We start from the raw sequence: 13,323 nt of genomic DNA, 5'->3' as shown, positions 1-13,323 counted from the left end.
GAGGTCCCTAGAGAGGGTGCACAAATGACCAGAGTCAGAGCTGGCTGGGGAGCATGCAGCAGGCCCTCCCGTTCCCTATGTCTTTGTATCTTCCCCTCTTTTCCCCAGGAATAGGGCTGAGGGAATAAAAGGCTGAGGGCGCCTACTGGTGGGAGGTGACTTTGTCGCTGTCATTTTGGAGCAAGGCAACTGTAGAATCCTGGTACTCATGGTGCCTGTATCCCCTCTTCCTCTCACGTGACCTTCAGCCGCAAAGCTGCTATCCACGTGGACTGGGGCTGAGATCATACGTCCATCCGCCAGGGCGCCCACGTCCAGACGAGACATGGCAACCAACAGCAGCAAGGTGGCTGACGGACAGATCTCCACTGAAGTCAGTGAGGCCCCCCTGGCCAACGACAAGCCCAAAACCCTAGTGGTCAAGGTGCAGAAGAAGGCAGGGGACCTTCCTGATCGAGACACATGGAAGGGTCGCTTCGACTTCCTCATGTCCTGCGTGGGCTATGCCATTGGCCTGGGCAATGTCTGGCGGTTCCCCTATCTCTGTGGGAAGAATGGTGGTGGTAGGTGGTGGCCTGCTAACCTCTCAGCTGGGTCCCTGAGGCATTTTCTAGGGTAACCTTAGAGGGAAAAGCCCCATCAAGATTCAAAAGGTAGTTGGCACTGGGCCTCATTTCTTGCTTCTTGCCCCTTTATTAGAAGAGTCCTGTGTTAGTCAGCTTTCTCTCTCTGTTGACAATATACTTGGGAATAATGACCAAAGAAAGGGCTGCAATTTGTGGCCCACCATTCAGTCCTTGGTCAGCTGGCATTATGTATAGGCTGGTGGTAAACATCATGGGGGGGGGAGCTGCTCACCTCGTGGCAGGCAGGAAGTGGAGGGAAAACAAGATCCAGTCCCCAATCCTGTACCCTCTGGCCCACTTCCTTCCACCAGCATAGGAGGCCACAATCTGATCACTTCCTAAAGCCTATCAACTGGCCGCCTAGCCTTCAACACAGTGAGCTTTAAAGACATGGAAGATCTCAGCTGTGACAAATCCCAAAGAACAATTGTCCTCTCCAACTGATGCCAAGCATTCATCTCTTTACTTTGCAAAGTGCAGAGCATGTATTTAGAGTAGAGTGACACCCTGGGGCTGCAGTTTGGCTTTGAGCATGCTTTGGAAACAGAGCAGGAGATCTCAGGGGGGAACCTAGAATCATGGTGCCCCACCAATGAGAGGGATTATCCCAAACCGTGGGGCCACAGCCTGTGTCCTACCCCCTGCAGGGGCCTTCTTGATCCCCTACTTCCTGACACTCATCTTTGCGGGGGTCCCGCTCTTCCTGCTGGAGTGCTCCCTGGGCCAGTACACGTCCATCGGGGGCTTGGGTGTGTGGAAACTGGCCCCCATGTTCAAAGGTAAGTGTACAGGGCCAGGCCCTGGTCATGGGAAGCTGGGCTGTGGTCATGGGGCGCTCCCCTGTGCCTGTATGAAGTCAGTGCCCCTCCAGAAAGCCCACATCTGAGCAGAAGGGCAGCTGTTGTGGGTAGAGGGGAACCGGATCTGGATCCTGCCCATCCATGAGCTCACTTCCCTGAGGGAGTTCCTCTACCCCTGTGGTTGGTGCCAGTGGGCCCTCGGGAGGCCTCCTGGGGGTCATGGTCACTGCCACCAGTTGGACCTGGCTCACTGACACTCTGAGCCCATTGGCCAGGCTCATGTGGCCTCTGGCTGGTGCCTACCTCTCACAGGCTCAGTGTCCCCAGTAATGCCTGTGTCCAGGGTTGAAGAGGTGCTGGACAGACAGTGGCTGCCCCCACAGACTGCGCAGGCTAGTGACACTGTACTCTGTCCCAGGTGTGGGCCTGGCTGCAGCGGTGCTGTCCTTCTGGCTGAACATCTACTACATTGTCATCATCTCCTGGGCCATCTACTACCTATACAACTCCTTCACCACGGTGAGCCAGCCTGTGGGCCCCTGCCAGCCCTCCTGTCCCCAGGACCTTCTGCTAGTGGGTCTGGGCCAGAATGCATGCTGTAGGACTCCACTCATGTGACCCAGAAAGCAGGAAGTTGTTCACAGGGGCCAGGAGAGGGGTTGTCGGGAGTTAGTGTCAGGTGGGGAGTGTTTTGGTTTTGTGAACTGCACAGAGCTACAGGTAGATGATGTTGATGGCTACCTGTGATAAGAGTTCTTAAAAGTCATCAAGAAGATAAATTTTATGTCTTTACCACCCCCAAAAAAATTGGGAAACAAGATATGAATTTGGATGTGGTGGCTCATGCCTATGATCCCAGGTATGTGGGACACTGAGCGAGGGAGTTTGCGGTTTTCAGGCCACCCTGTATGACTTAATGTAACCCTGTCTCAAAAATAAAAATTTTAAGGGTGAAGGATATAGCTCAGTAGTAGACCATTTGCCTAGCATGTGTGAGGCCCTGCATTGAATTCCCAGTATGAGAGAGACAGAGACAGACAGACAGACAGACTAATGAAACAGAACTGAACCCCACCCCCATGGGGCTCAGAAGCTCAGCAGTGAATTCATGTGAAGTTTCCAGATCTCACCTGGCTCAGGAGAAGCACCATGTCACTGTCATCATTCCTGTGTAGAGTCACAGAGATGGGAGACAGCCCAGGACGCAGAGTCCTAACAGTGCAGTTTTGAAGCTGTTCTCCTTGGGCTGTTCAAGGCTCGTGTTTCAGCCTTGACACTTAGTAACTGTGTGACCCCAAACAGGTTGCTCCCCCTCTCTGATCCTAAGAGCTGCTGGGGAGGAGAAGGGAGGATTCAAGATTGCCCAAGGGACCGTGAGTTGGGGACAGAACTAGCTCAGACCCCGTTTTCTGGCCTGAGGGCTTCCTGGGCAGTGTCCATGTGACCGTGTCCTTGCAGACATTGCCATGGAAACAGTGTGACAACCCCTGGAACACAGAACGCTGCTTCTCCAACTACAGCATCGTCAACACCACCAACATGACCAGTGCCGTGGTGGAGTTTTGGGAGTGAGTGCAGGTGGCATGGTGCCTGGGAGGACAATGGGGACCAGGGATAGGGGTAGGGGTGTGCAGCAGGGCAGAGCCTCTTCCTGCTTGGAGCGAGCTGGGCACCTAGGGGCCATGAAGGAGCTATAGTGGCCAGATGCCACTGAAAATATTTGGGGAGAATTGTGCGTGTCATTACTATAATTGCCTTTATTCACTGGACAATGCACTGATGCTGTGCTCAGTATTCAAAAGCCACCTGGAGATGATGTAGGAGATGCAGGCGGCATGCCAGGTTATATACCAAGGCCCTGCTGCATTGTGTTGGGGACCCCAGGACCCCCAGTGAAGGCCACATCTGTGGGCTCCATCGTCATCAGAGGAAGGTTGGGATGTCCAACCTGTGACAGAATGAGGTCCCAGGACCCAAAGCTCTGGGTCACAAAGGCAGTAACTCAGAAAGTCCCAGAGCTCAAGAACAGGAGGAGCCAGAAGAAGCAGTTTCCAGGCTCTCTGTGGGCCATGTCCTTCTGTGCAGATTAAAACCTGCTCCAGCTGTGGCTGGCTCTGCCCACGGACACCTCCCATGCATAGCTCTTCTAGATATACTCAAGTTCTAACTCATTCAGCCATTTGTTCCATACCCATTCCCTGAGCACCTACTATGTGGCCATGTGAACAGGAGACTTCACCAGGGAGAAGCATACACAGGCTCCTCAGCATCTTGGCAGGTAGGATAGCTGCTTAGAACAGGGACGGGGGCGGGGAACAGAGGGAGAAGGTAGGGACTGGCTCACAAAGCAGGGGGTCTATGCTCCATTCTGTCACTGCAGAGCACAGTTGACAGTGGGGTCCCTAGAAGCCCTGTGTAGCACCCAGGTGAACAATGACAAGGCTGAGCAGCAGGTCCTGCTCTCTCTGACCTCCGGACATTTCCTGGTGACACTATGCGGGACCTCACCATCCCCACACATACCAGGGAGGACGTGGCTCATGGACACACCTGGGCGCTTGGCGTGCTTCATCTTTCCCTGGCCCCTGTGACTCTCTCATGGCTGCTTGTCCCTCCAGGCGCAACATGCACCAAATGACAGATGGGCTGGACAAGCCGGGTCAGATCCGCTGGCCACTGGCCATCACCCTGGCCATTGCATGGATCCTGGTGTACTTCTGCATCTGGAAGGGCGTGGGCTGGACTGGGAAGGTAGGGTCGTGTGCAGAGTGGGTTAAGGCAGCAGGGGTCCACTGAGGGACTTAGCCAACCCTGATTAAGAAGGTCCTTGCAGCTCTCTGTTCCTCTGTTTCTCTTTCTGTGAAATAAGAAACAGAAAGGTTCCCTGCAGGGTGCCCAGCCCAGAGACACAGAGGATGGCTGGTCACCCTGGAAGTCACACAGGTGGGCCCCTCCCAGGGTCCACCCCAGGAGCTGAGGAACAAAGGCTGGCTGCATCTGTCCCTAGCCACAGCCTGAAGGAAGCCTTCCTGAGTAGCAAGGGTGATGGCTACCTGGGTGAGAAAATGGGACCACGAAGGACACAAAACAGGCCACAACTCACACAGCTTTTGGGTCATACAAATGATGTTGAAGGCCCTTCCCTAATGCCAACGCCATGGTGTCCCCATTGGATGGCAGCTGCCTTTCCTAATCCCACACTAGCCTACAGCCAAGACCAAGGCAGGCATCAACCCACAACGCAACTCGGGATGGAGGGTCACAGCCGCACCAGAGACACAAAGTCCACTACACTTGGAAATTGCCCCTCACACAGTGAGCAGGGAAGGGAAATTTCACACAATATCTGTCTTTTAACTATCAATTTGACAAAAATAGTTCTCTTAGTACTGTACTCCCTCCAGCACCGCAGGAAAGCCACTTTGCTGCTGGATACAGCCCAGTTCTAAAACTCAATTAGGCAACATAGGCCAGAGCCCCAGAGAAGCTGATTCTCTGACTTAGTAATTCACTACTGGAAAGAGGTCCCAGGAGGGGGATAGTAATTTTTTAGGTAAAGATTTATATAGAGATGTTCACTGCAGTATTTACGTTCACATAAAATTAGAAGTAGCCTAAATGGATAATAGTAAGATGGACTTGAAAGAGGACACTGGGACCCTGAGGGAGCATTTCGTATGACTAAAAATGAATTGTGTGTGACACAGTGCTCAGGAGACAAAACTGCATGTGCTGTGTGTTTTAAAACTTTAAGCACTTTCAATGGGAAGGCAGTTTTGTTAAGATAATGTGACCAGACATGCCCAGAAAAGCCTCCCAGGAGCAGCACTAAAATGCCAGCACCTGGACACTTAGACGAGGGCCAGCCATTTAGGAGATGGCCCTGGCAACTAGGAAGACCCAGATGTAAATCACACAGCCTCTGTCCCTCACATAACTTCTACTCCAGGGCCTGCCAAAGGGGACATGTGTGTTCACATGTAATTTCCAAATTTCCCAGTCATTCCAGATGTGACTTGGGTAATTCAAAAATCAAAAACTGTGAGGAAGAGAGATGAACGGAAAAAAGCAGGTGTTGCGCTTATTGGTCAGACGTGAAGGAGGGACATCAGACTGGGCATCCGGGAAGGATTCGTGGAGGAAGAAGGCCTGGCAGGCTGAGGGGGGGCAGGCCGGCCGGTGACTGGCCCACTCCCTCCAGGTGGTGTACTTCTCGGCCACCTATCCCTACATCATGCTTATCATCCTATTCTTCCGTGGAGTGACGCTGCCGGGGGCCAAGGAAGGCATCCTCTTCTACATTACGCCCAACTTCCGCAAGCTGTCAGACTCTGAGGTGAGCACCCTGTTCCACCCAACCGGAGGGCAGCCTGGACCCCAGTCCTACTCACCAGCCTCAGATGGGGCTGTCGTTTCTCCGGCAAGGTTGCTGGGCGCCTGGAAGAGGGCTGCGGTTGTTAGCGGGACCATTTTCCATCCTCCTGCCCACAGGTGTGGCTGGATGCGGCTACCCAGATCTTCTTCTCCTATGGGCTGGGCCTGGGGTCCCTGATCGCTCTCGGGAGCTACAACTCTTTCCACAACAACGTCTACAGGTGCCAGGGTGCAAGATCCTGGTCCTTCCTGCCTTGCCTCTTCCCAACTTCCCCACTGCCTACCCCCCTTCCCTGCCCTAGCCCCACCCCATTCTCCAGACCCCGCCCCATCTCCAAGGTCCTGCCTCTGGGTTTCCAGATGCGCCCCATGGCCACGCCCACAGTTCACCCAACTTTCTCATTTGTGCTTCCTCTTTTGTCTTCTTGGTCACCCCACTCTGAGCCAGTCCCTCAAGGTCACCCCGCTGGCCCATTTCTTCCTTTTGGCCCTGCCCTCCCTGGTGCTTCCAGACCTATGCTCAGGGCCACCTGTCCTCAGGGTCACTCCTCAGGCCCACCCCTCCCTGACCCAGCCCCGTCCCTCCAGGGATTCCATCATTGTCTGCTGCATCAACTCTTGCACCAGCATGTTCGCAGGCTTCGTTATCTTCTCCATCGTGGGCTTCATGGCACATGTCACCAAGAGGTCCATTGCTGATGTGGCAGCCTCAGGTCAGTGCCACAAGGAGGGCATTGCTCCGCGTGGCCAGGGGTAGGGTGGGGGGTGTACTGCAGCTCAGGAGCCATTCATCTCCATGACACAAGGCCCCCACATGTTGGTGCATTTGTCACAGCATCAAATGCGCTCTCACCAACACCTGGGCCCACTCTACCCCTCCCCACTCCTTGCCCAGGCATAGGAGGACTCCTGTGCTCACTGAGGCCCTGGAGATTCCTTGTCTCTTGGAGGACCTCTGCTGAGGTTCTGACCTCCCCTTCCATAGTAACCCCCACAGCATCACATCCTGGGGACTGTCCAGGTACCTCCCCTGCCTGCTTTCAGATCCACTCCAAGGAGGTGGCAGTCTCTTTGTTCCTCATTCCAGGGTGTCCCCACACCTGGCCATGCCTTCCAGCACAGCCACTAGCCTGCCCCCACCTGGTGCTCCATCACAGGACTGCACACTGTCCCATGGCCAGGCAGGAGCCTCAGCCTCCCCCCTTCCCTTCACCAACTCCCCCAGCCCAGGACCTGACCTCCACACCAGCCTGTCCTGCCCTCCCACTGGTCAGAGCACTGCAAGCCTCTTACTCGCAGACCAGCCCCACAGCCTCCCACTGGCTCCTTTCTAAGATTCCTCAGGAGATGCCAGGAAACAGCCTGGGAAGTGGGTGGGCAGTAGGGGTGCTCTGGGCTTCCAGCGCCTTTTCCTTCCCACCTGCCCGCAGGCCCCGGGCTGGCATTCCTGGCCTACCCAGAGGCCGTGACACAGCTGCCCATCTCCCCACTCTGGGCCATCCTCTTCTTCTCCATGCTGCTGATGCTAGGCATTGACAGCCAGGTGAGAGCCCCAACACCTTGGGCCCCCCACCTGGGGTTCCTCAGTCCAGAGAGCCAGCAGAGAGAGGAGGTTCTTGCTAGGTCCTGAAGGAAATGACCACAAATCCAAGATTCCCAAGATGTTCTACCCCATGAGACCCTGGGAAGCAACTCAACCACTGGGCCTACTTCCTGAGGGGAAAACTGAGGATTGGGGGAAAGAATTCTCCTGAGGCCCCAAAGTGAGAAACGGGTCAAACAAGGCTGCACCCCACCGTGGTTGGGTTGTAGTGGGGCTGGGGCTGCTGCAGGTGGCTGTCTCTGTTCCCCACAGTTCTGCACTGTGGAAGGCTTCATCACTGCTCTCGTGGATGAGTACCCCCGGCTCCTGCGCAACCGCAGGGAGCTCTTCATCGCCGCGGTCTGCATTGTGTCCTACCTGATCGGCCTCTCCAACATCACCCAGGTGGGCTCCATAGACACCTGCATACCAAGGACTCCTGAGCCCACTTAGAAATTAGATGATGGCAGGGAGTACGTGCTAGGAGAAAAACAGGACAGTGAGACAGCATAGCACGTGGGTTGGGAGGAACTCTGCCTTGGCCAGGGTGGCCAGAGAGTTCTCTCTAAGGATGTGATGGCTGAGCTGAGACTTTTGATGAGGGACAGTCAAGTAGGGAGGCTCCAGGGAAGAGAGGATGGCACATGCCAAGGCCCTGTGGTGGGAATGGGTTTGGGAAGCTAGAAGGATGGAAAGGAGGCAGGACCCCGGCACCTGGGTCAGAGCCGACTTGATTCAGTGTCTCTCTGTCTCTCTCTGTCTCTGTCTCTTTCTGTCTCTCTCCAACTGTCTCTGTCTTTGTCTCTTTGTCTCTGTCTCTCTGTCTCTCTGTCTCTCTCTCTCCCCTCACTCCTCTCCTCCCTCTCCTCCCTCTCCTCCCTCTCCTCTGTCTCTCTCTCTGTCTCTCTCTCTGTGTCTCTCTCTGTCTCTGTCTCTCTCTGTCTCTCTGTCTCTCTCTCTGTCTCTTTCTGTCTCTCTCTGTCTCTCTCTGTCTCTCTCTCTCTCTCTCTCTCTCTCTCTCTCTCTCTCTCTCTCCTTTATGTGCTTCTTTATGTGCTGTTATTGTCCTATATAAGCCAGGGAAGGTTTTAGGAGGAAAAAGGTATCTTTGAGCAAAGATGGCTTAGTGATCCCTTCCTTGCTATGTTCCAGCCCTGCTAGAAATGGGGTGTCTCCCTCTGCTACAGGCATATTTTCTTCCCAATCCTTAGAAAGTGAAAGTCCACATCTGGTTAGGCTTACAAAGCCCTCGGTTTCCCCCTCTAGTCTGGCCTCAGCTTTTGTGCTGCAGTGTAGCCTAATAAAATCAGCCCTCTTCAGGCCCAAGCTGAATGATCTGGGTGCAAGGGTCACCCACCTTTCCTCTTGCAGGGAGGTATTTACGTCTTCAAACTCTTTGACTACTACTCTGCCAGTGGCATGAGCCTTCTGTTCCTCGTGTTCTTCGAGTGTGTCTCCATTTCCTGGTTTTACGGTGAGCAGCACCTCCTCCCTTATTCATTCATTCATTCATTCAATCACTCACTCAATCATCATTCAACAGTCATAGCTTGAGCACCAGGCCTGCCCCCCACAGTAACTAATTTGGTCTTCACAACCATTTAGTGATGTAGTGTTTAGAAGACAGAAAAGGAACAGTTCAATCCATTCTTTTAAAATGAGAACAGTGTTTCATAAATTGGGGAATAAAATGGTTAGTTTGAGGCTTTATGTAGAAATAAAAAACCCAAACTACTGTTTTTTTTTTAAGTTTTAAAATTCCAATTTAATAACTAAGCTATAAGTAAAGCTCTGTGCTCTCTGAGACGGAAAACAGGGGATGCCGGCTTTGCATTTCTCTTGTGCCTTCCTCATCCCACACCTCCTGCACACCTCCTGCACACTACTGGTCTCAGGGACGTCCTTCCCTACACACAAGGAAACCAGAGCAAATCAAGTGTTTTGGAGGTGATGTGATACCTGTGTCACCTGACAGATCCAAACCTCATCCTTTGTCACCGTCCCCTGTGCCTCATCAGGCTGGTCTAACCAGTAATTTTTGCCTGATTTTTGAGCTTAGTAGTGGCAGCTGGGCTATGGTGACTTCAAGGCATCCTGCAGTTGTTTTTTTTTTTAATGAGATTTGCAGTTCTTTATAATCAAGCACCAGCAACAGACCAACAGGGGAAATGCCTTGTCCATTTAAGCCACTGAAAGAACTCTGGGACAGATGTGGTGCAGGAGGGACACTGAGAGTGGGATCACATTCTGTAAGCTCCCTTCCCTGGTGGCTGACTTGTGTTAGGATGACTTACTTGCCTATTTGCTGCATGAGTGTGGCTCTTGGAAATACTCCCAGCATTCATCAGTGCCAGGTTCCAAGGAGGAAGTGGGTCCAGAGGAGTGGTATGGCCTGCTCATGGTCACTCCACAAGCAAGGGGTTGAACCCGCTGTCCCTGCTGTTCATGCACCACCCCGATTCTGTTGCTCCAAATATCACAGGTGTCAACCGATTCTATGACAACATCCAAGAGATGGTTGGCTCCAGGCCCTGCATCTGGTGGAAGCTCTGCTGGTCCTGCTTCACCCCAATCATTGTGGCGGTAAGGATAAGGGTGGGCCACCTGTTTGGAGAAGGCTAGCACAGGCCAGGCAGCTCAGTTCCAGGGAGACTCTTCAGAGGCAAAGGTGGGAGGAGAGGCCCCCAGAACCCTGGCTCCCTGATACCTTTCTCCCTTGTCTACTGAGTGGCACAGTCAACCCATGATATCAGGCTCAAGGCCTCAGGGAGACAGGTGCTCTTGGTCCATGTAATCACTGAGGGGTGGGGCCTCAGCCAGCCCGTGTCATTTGACCACTCAGAACTAGAGTACATGCAACTGGTCCAATGTGCAGCCTTGCTCTGTTCATCTGGGAGAGGCAGGCTTTCCCTGCATCCTGCCCAGAAAGGGTGACTGTCCTATTATGCAGAAAGGTGTCTGTGTCCCAGCAGGGCTTTGGGTGTCAGGGGTGGCTTCAGCTGTGGGACAGGTTGGAGGGTGAGGGTACCGGCTGATCCTGTCTGGGAGACCTGTCCCTCACTCCCACCCTCAACCCTCGCCAGGGTGTGTTCATTTTCAGTGCCGTGCAGATGACACCCCTCACCATGGGCAGCTATGTCTTCCCCAAGTGGGGCCAGGGTGTTGGCTGGCTCATGGCTTTGTCCTCCATGGTCCTCATCCCTGGGTACATGGCCTACATGTTCCTGACACTGAAGGGCTCCCTGAAGCAGGTAAGCCCCTTCCTGTCCACTGCTAGTCCCCTCCCCCACGTGCTGTTGCAGCCACGTCCCTGGGAAGTTCAAGGTCTAGTTGGAGAGACGGCAAACTGAGAGCCGTGTCACTGGAGGGTTAGAGGGACCCTACTAAGTATGCAGAGGAGAAAGGAGCTCTGCCTTAGCCCTGCCTGGATGGAAAGGAGTCCACAAGGCTTCCCAGAAGATGGGATCTCTAAAGAAAGCCTTAGGGTCAATCAGGTGTAGTGGTGGGCACAAAAGGAACATTCCTAGAAAGGGGAGGTGAGGACACACTGCATGTGAAAGGTCCAGGGGATATGGGGAAACTTCAAGGGTTTGGAGCAGATGGAGGGCAGGGTGAGACTTGTTACGGTTTCATCTCTTACTCTGAGGCTTACTGAAGAGAAAGTGCACTCTTACCCTCCAGGAAAGGCACCACCCCACCCCCCACGCAGGTCTGCTTCTCTTTTTGGGTTTTGCTTTTTCTTTGGTGGGGGTTGAGATCAGATCTTGTTCTGTAGTTCAGACTGGCCTTGAACTCACTATGTAGCCTAGGCTGGCCTTGAACTTGCAGCAGTCCTGCTGCCTCAACCTCCAGAGTTCTGGGGTTACAGGCATATGCCACCATACTGTAGGGATCCATTGGTCTCTCGGTGTGATCCATTGTGCCCCAGGGAGAAACGGCTGCAGGAGTGGGGAAAAGATAGACAAGAAGACAAGAGCTGGGTCAGGTGGTGGCCCATCTGCCTGACTGGTAAGACTACCTACACGCACACAGTAGAGGCCTTTATTTATACTTTTGCAAAGTTAGTTACATGTGACACAAGGTTGCCTAGTGACTAATAGCTGACACTAACCAGTCAGGAAGCGTGTCTCAGAACTGAGGGAGTTTGTCCACTTTAGGCACTGAGGCCTGGTCCTGCTTACACACATTTGACCAATTTCCAGCTCCCATCGCTTCCAGCACCACACCTGGCAGCCTTGATTGTCTTAACCAAATTCTTAGTACCAAAAGTGTTCAGGATTTCAGAATTTTTCGGACTTGAAAATATTTATATTCATACAATGACATACTGGGTGATTTTAGCCTGATAGTAATTTTAACCAGCATTTTAGCACATTTATGTTTTGCCTCACCATCTGTCAACCACGTCAGGAGTGTCAAGTCACACTAGATCTTACAGATTTGGGGATGTTGGGTTTCAGAATCTTAGATGGAGCTATTGAACCTGTGCCTCATGCATACTAGCTCTTTGTTAATTTTCACAGGATTCGGATGCAAGATAAGACAGTCCTGGGTGCTAGGTAGGGACTCGTGGAGCCAGTGCAGGTAGAGGTATCCTCCAGGAGGGTGGACAAGCTCACCGTGGAGGGTACCTGGAAGCCACCCACTCAACGTTGCACTGAAGCTGTCTCTGCCACAAGGGGGAGCTCTCAGATCTAAGGCACTAGGTTCTGGGTATCCCCTAGAGTTGTTTGGCCAATTTGATTCTCTCTCAGATGGAGACATGGAGGTCCCCAGTGGGAAGCTGTTCCCCAGCCCTTGCAGCAAGTTGTCCACAGAACCAGAACATGGTCCCTTTTTCCCTTTTCAGGTCCAAAGCTTTAGCTTTTCATAGCAAAAGCTTTGGGTGTTAGACAAGCAGACAGGCAGACAGGCAAGAGAGTACATTCCAGTAGAGGAAGGCAAACAATGAGCCAATCAAGAACCCAAGAAAATGGGGTTGTGGCTCATGGAGAAAAGTGAAGTCGGGGCTGAGAGAAGAAGGGAGGCAGAGAACAAGCTGCACAGCCATCTGAAAGGGTGCACATGCCAGGGCCCAGGGACAGGAGCTCACCCAGTGTGTTTGAGGTTAATGAGGGTCAGTAAGGGGCAGACTGGAAGTCTGCAAGGCCTACTGCCCTGAGTGCCTCATGCCTGCCTTCCCTGGTGCTCACAGCGCATCCAGGTCATGACTCAGCCCAGTGAAGACATCGTTCGCCCGGAGAACGGCCCAGAGCAGCCCCAGGCCAGTGGCTCAGCCAGCAAGGAGGCCTACATCTAGGGCTGGGCTCTCACGACCCGATGCTGTCACCCCTGCCTGGCTGAGCCCCAGTGACTGCCACTTGATGACTGGACACCTTCCATCTGAACCTACCTCAAGTGGCGCATCTCAACACCATCAGCTCACAGAGGGATGTGGGGGGACAGTTGGACCGGGTGGGCCCTGCCATGGACAGCAGCACCCAGTGGCTGCCAGAGCCTGGGGCCTGGTTACCTTTTTCATGGGGCCCCAAAGCACCACGTGGCCAGTTAGCATTCTTCATGGTCGCGGTAGCCCATTTTTAGCCTCCAGCGAGTGTGGCTGGGAAAGGCCACACACACTCCTGGCTTTTAGTCGTTTTCCTGACTGTTTTCTTACTGCCAGACCCTGACTGTTACGTGGGACTTCGCAGGATGCCGGTTCTGCCAGATGCAGCCTGGGACCCACAATATGGGCATTTTGTACAACGGGACCACAGGGGCTTCGCACTAAGGGGCAGGAGCCAGCAGAGCTCTGACTCCACAGTTGTGGGCTTCTCCTTCCCGAGGCAGCTGACAAAACACCCCCAGAGACCTCAGGCAGTGTCCCTTCCCCACATATCCTAGTGGATGGGCCTCTGGGCAGCTCCTCCACTGCCAGGTTCAGATTGGACCTGGCCCACCT

At 53.5% G+C, this 13,323-nt stretch overlaps 1 protein-coding gene across 1 annotated transcript; it reads left to right on the top strand.

Annotated features, from left to right (window-relative positions):
- Positions 1-211: 211 nt before the first annotated feature.
- Slc6a1 (solute carrier family 6 member 1) lies at positions 212-12,903 on the top strand. The gene is made up of 14 exons (XM_004645610.1): positions 212-563; positions 1,274-1,405; positions 1,845-1,945; positions 2,885-2,994; positions 4,045-4,177; positions 5,628-5,762; positions 5,918-6,021; positions 6,389-6,513; positions 7,231-7,343; positions 7,656-7,787; positions 8,754-8,856; positions 9,865-9,965; positions 10,466-10,633; positions 12,577-12,903. The coding sequence occupies exons 1-14, from the start codon at positions 326-328 to the stop codon at positions 12,679-12,681; spliced, it is 1,800 nt and encodes a 599-aa protein (XP_004645667.1). The 5' UTR covers positions 212-325; the 3' UTR covers positions 12,682-12,903.
- Positions 12,904-13,323: the final 420 nt, after the last annotated feature.

This window comes from Octodon degus, unplaced genomic scaffold, assembly GCF_000260255.1.
Source record: "Octodon degus isolate 3935 unplaced genomic scaffold, OctDeg1.0 scaffold00233, whole genome shotgun sequence".
Lineage (NCBI taxonomy): Eukaryota > Metazoa > Chordata > Mammalia > Rodentia > Octodontidae > Octodon > Octodon degus.
This window is presented reverse-complemented; position numbering and strand designations above follow the sequence as displayed.

Coding starts and splice junctions, on each gene's coding strand:
- Slc6a1 (XM_004645610.1), top strand. CDS start 326: ATGGCAACCAACAGCAGCAAGGTGGCTGACGGACAGATCTCCACTGAA. Junction 5,763..5,917: donor GCAAGCTGTCAGACTCTGAG/GTGAGCACCCTG, acceptor TCCTGCCCACAG/GTGTGGCTGGATGCGGCTAC. Junction 10,634..12,576: donor TGAAGGGCTCCCTGAAGCAG/GTAAGCCCCTTC, acceptor TGGTGCTCACAG/CGCATCCAGGTCATGACTCA.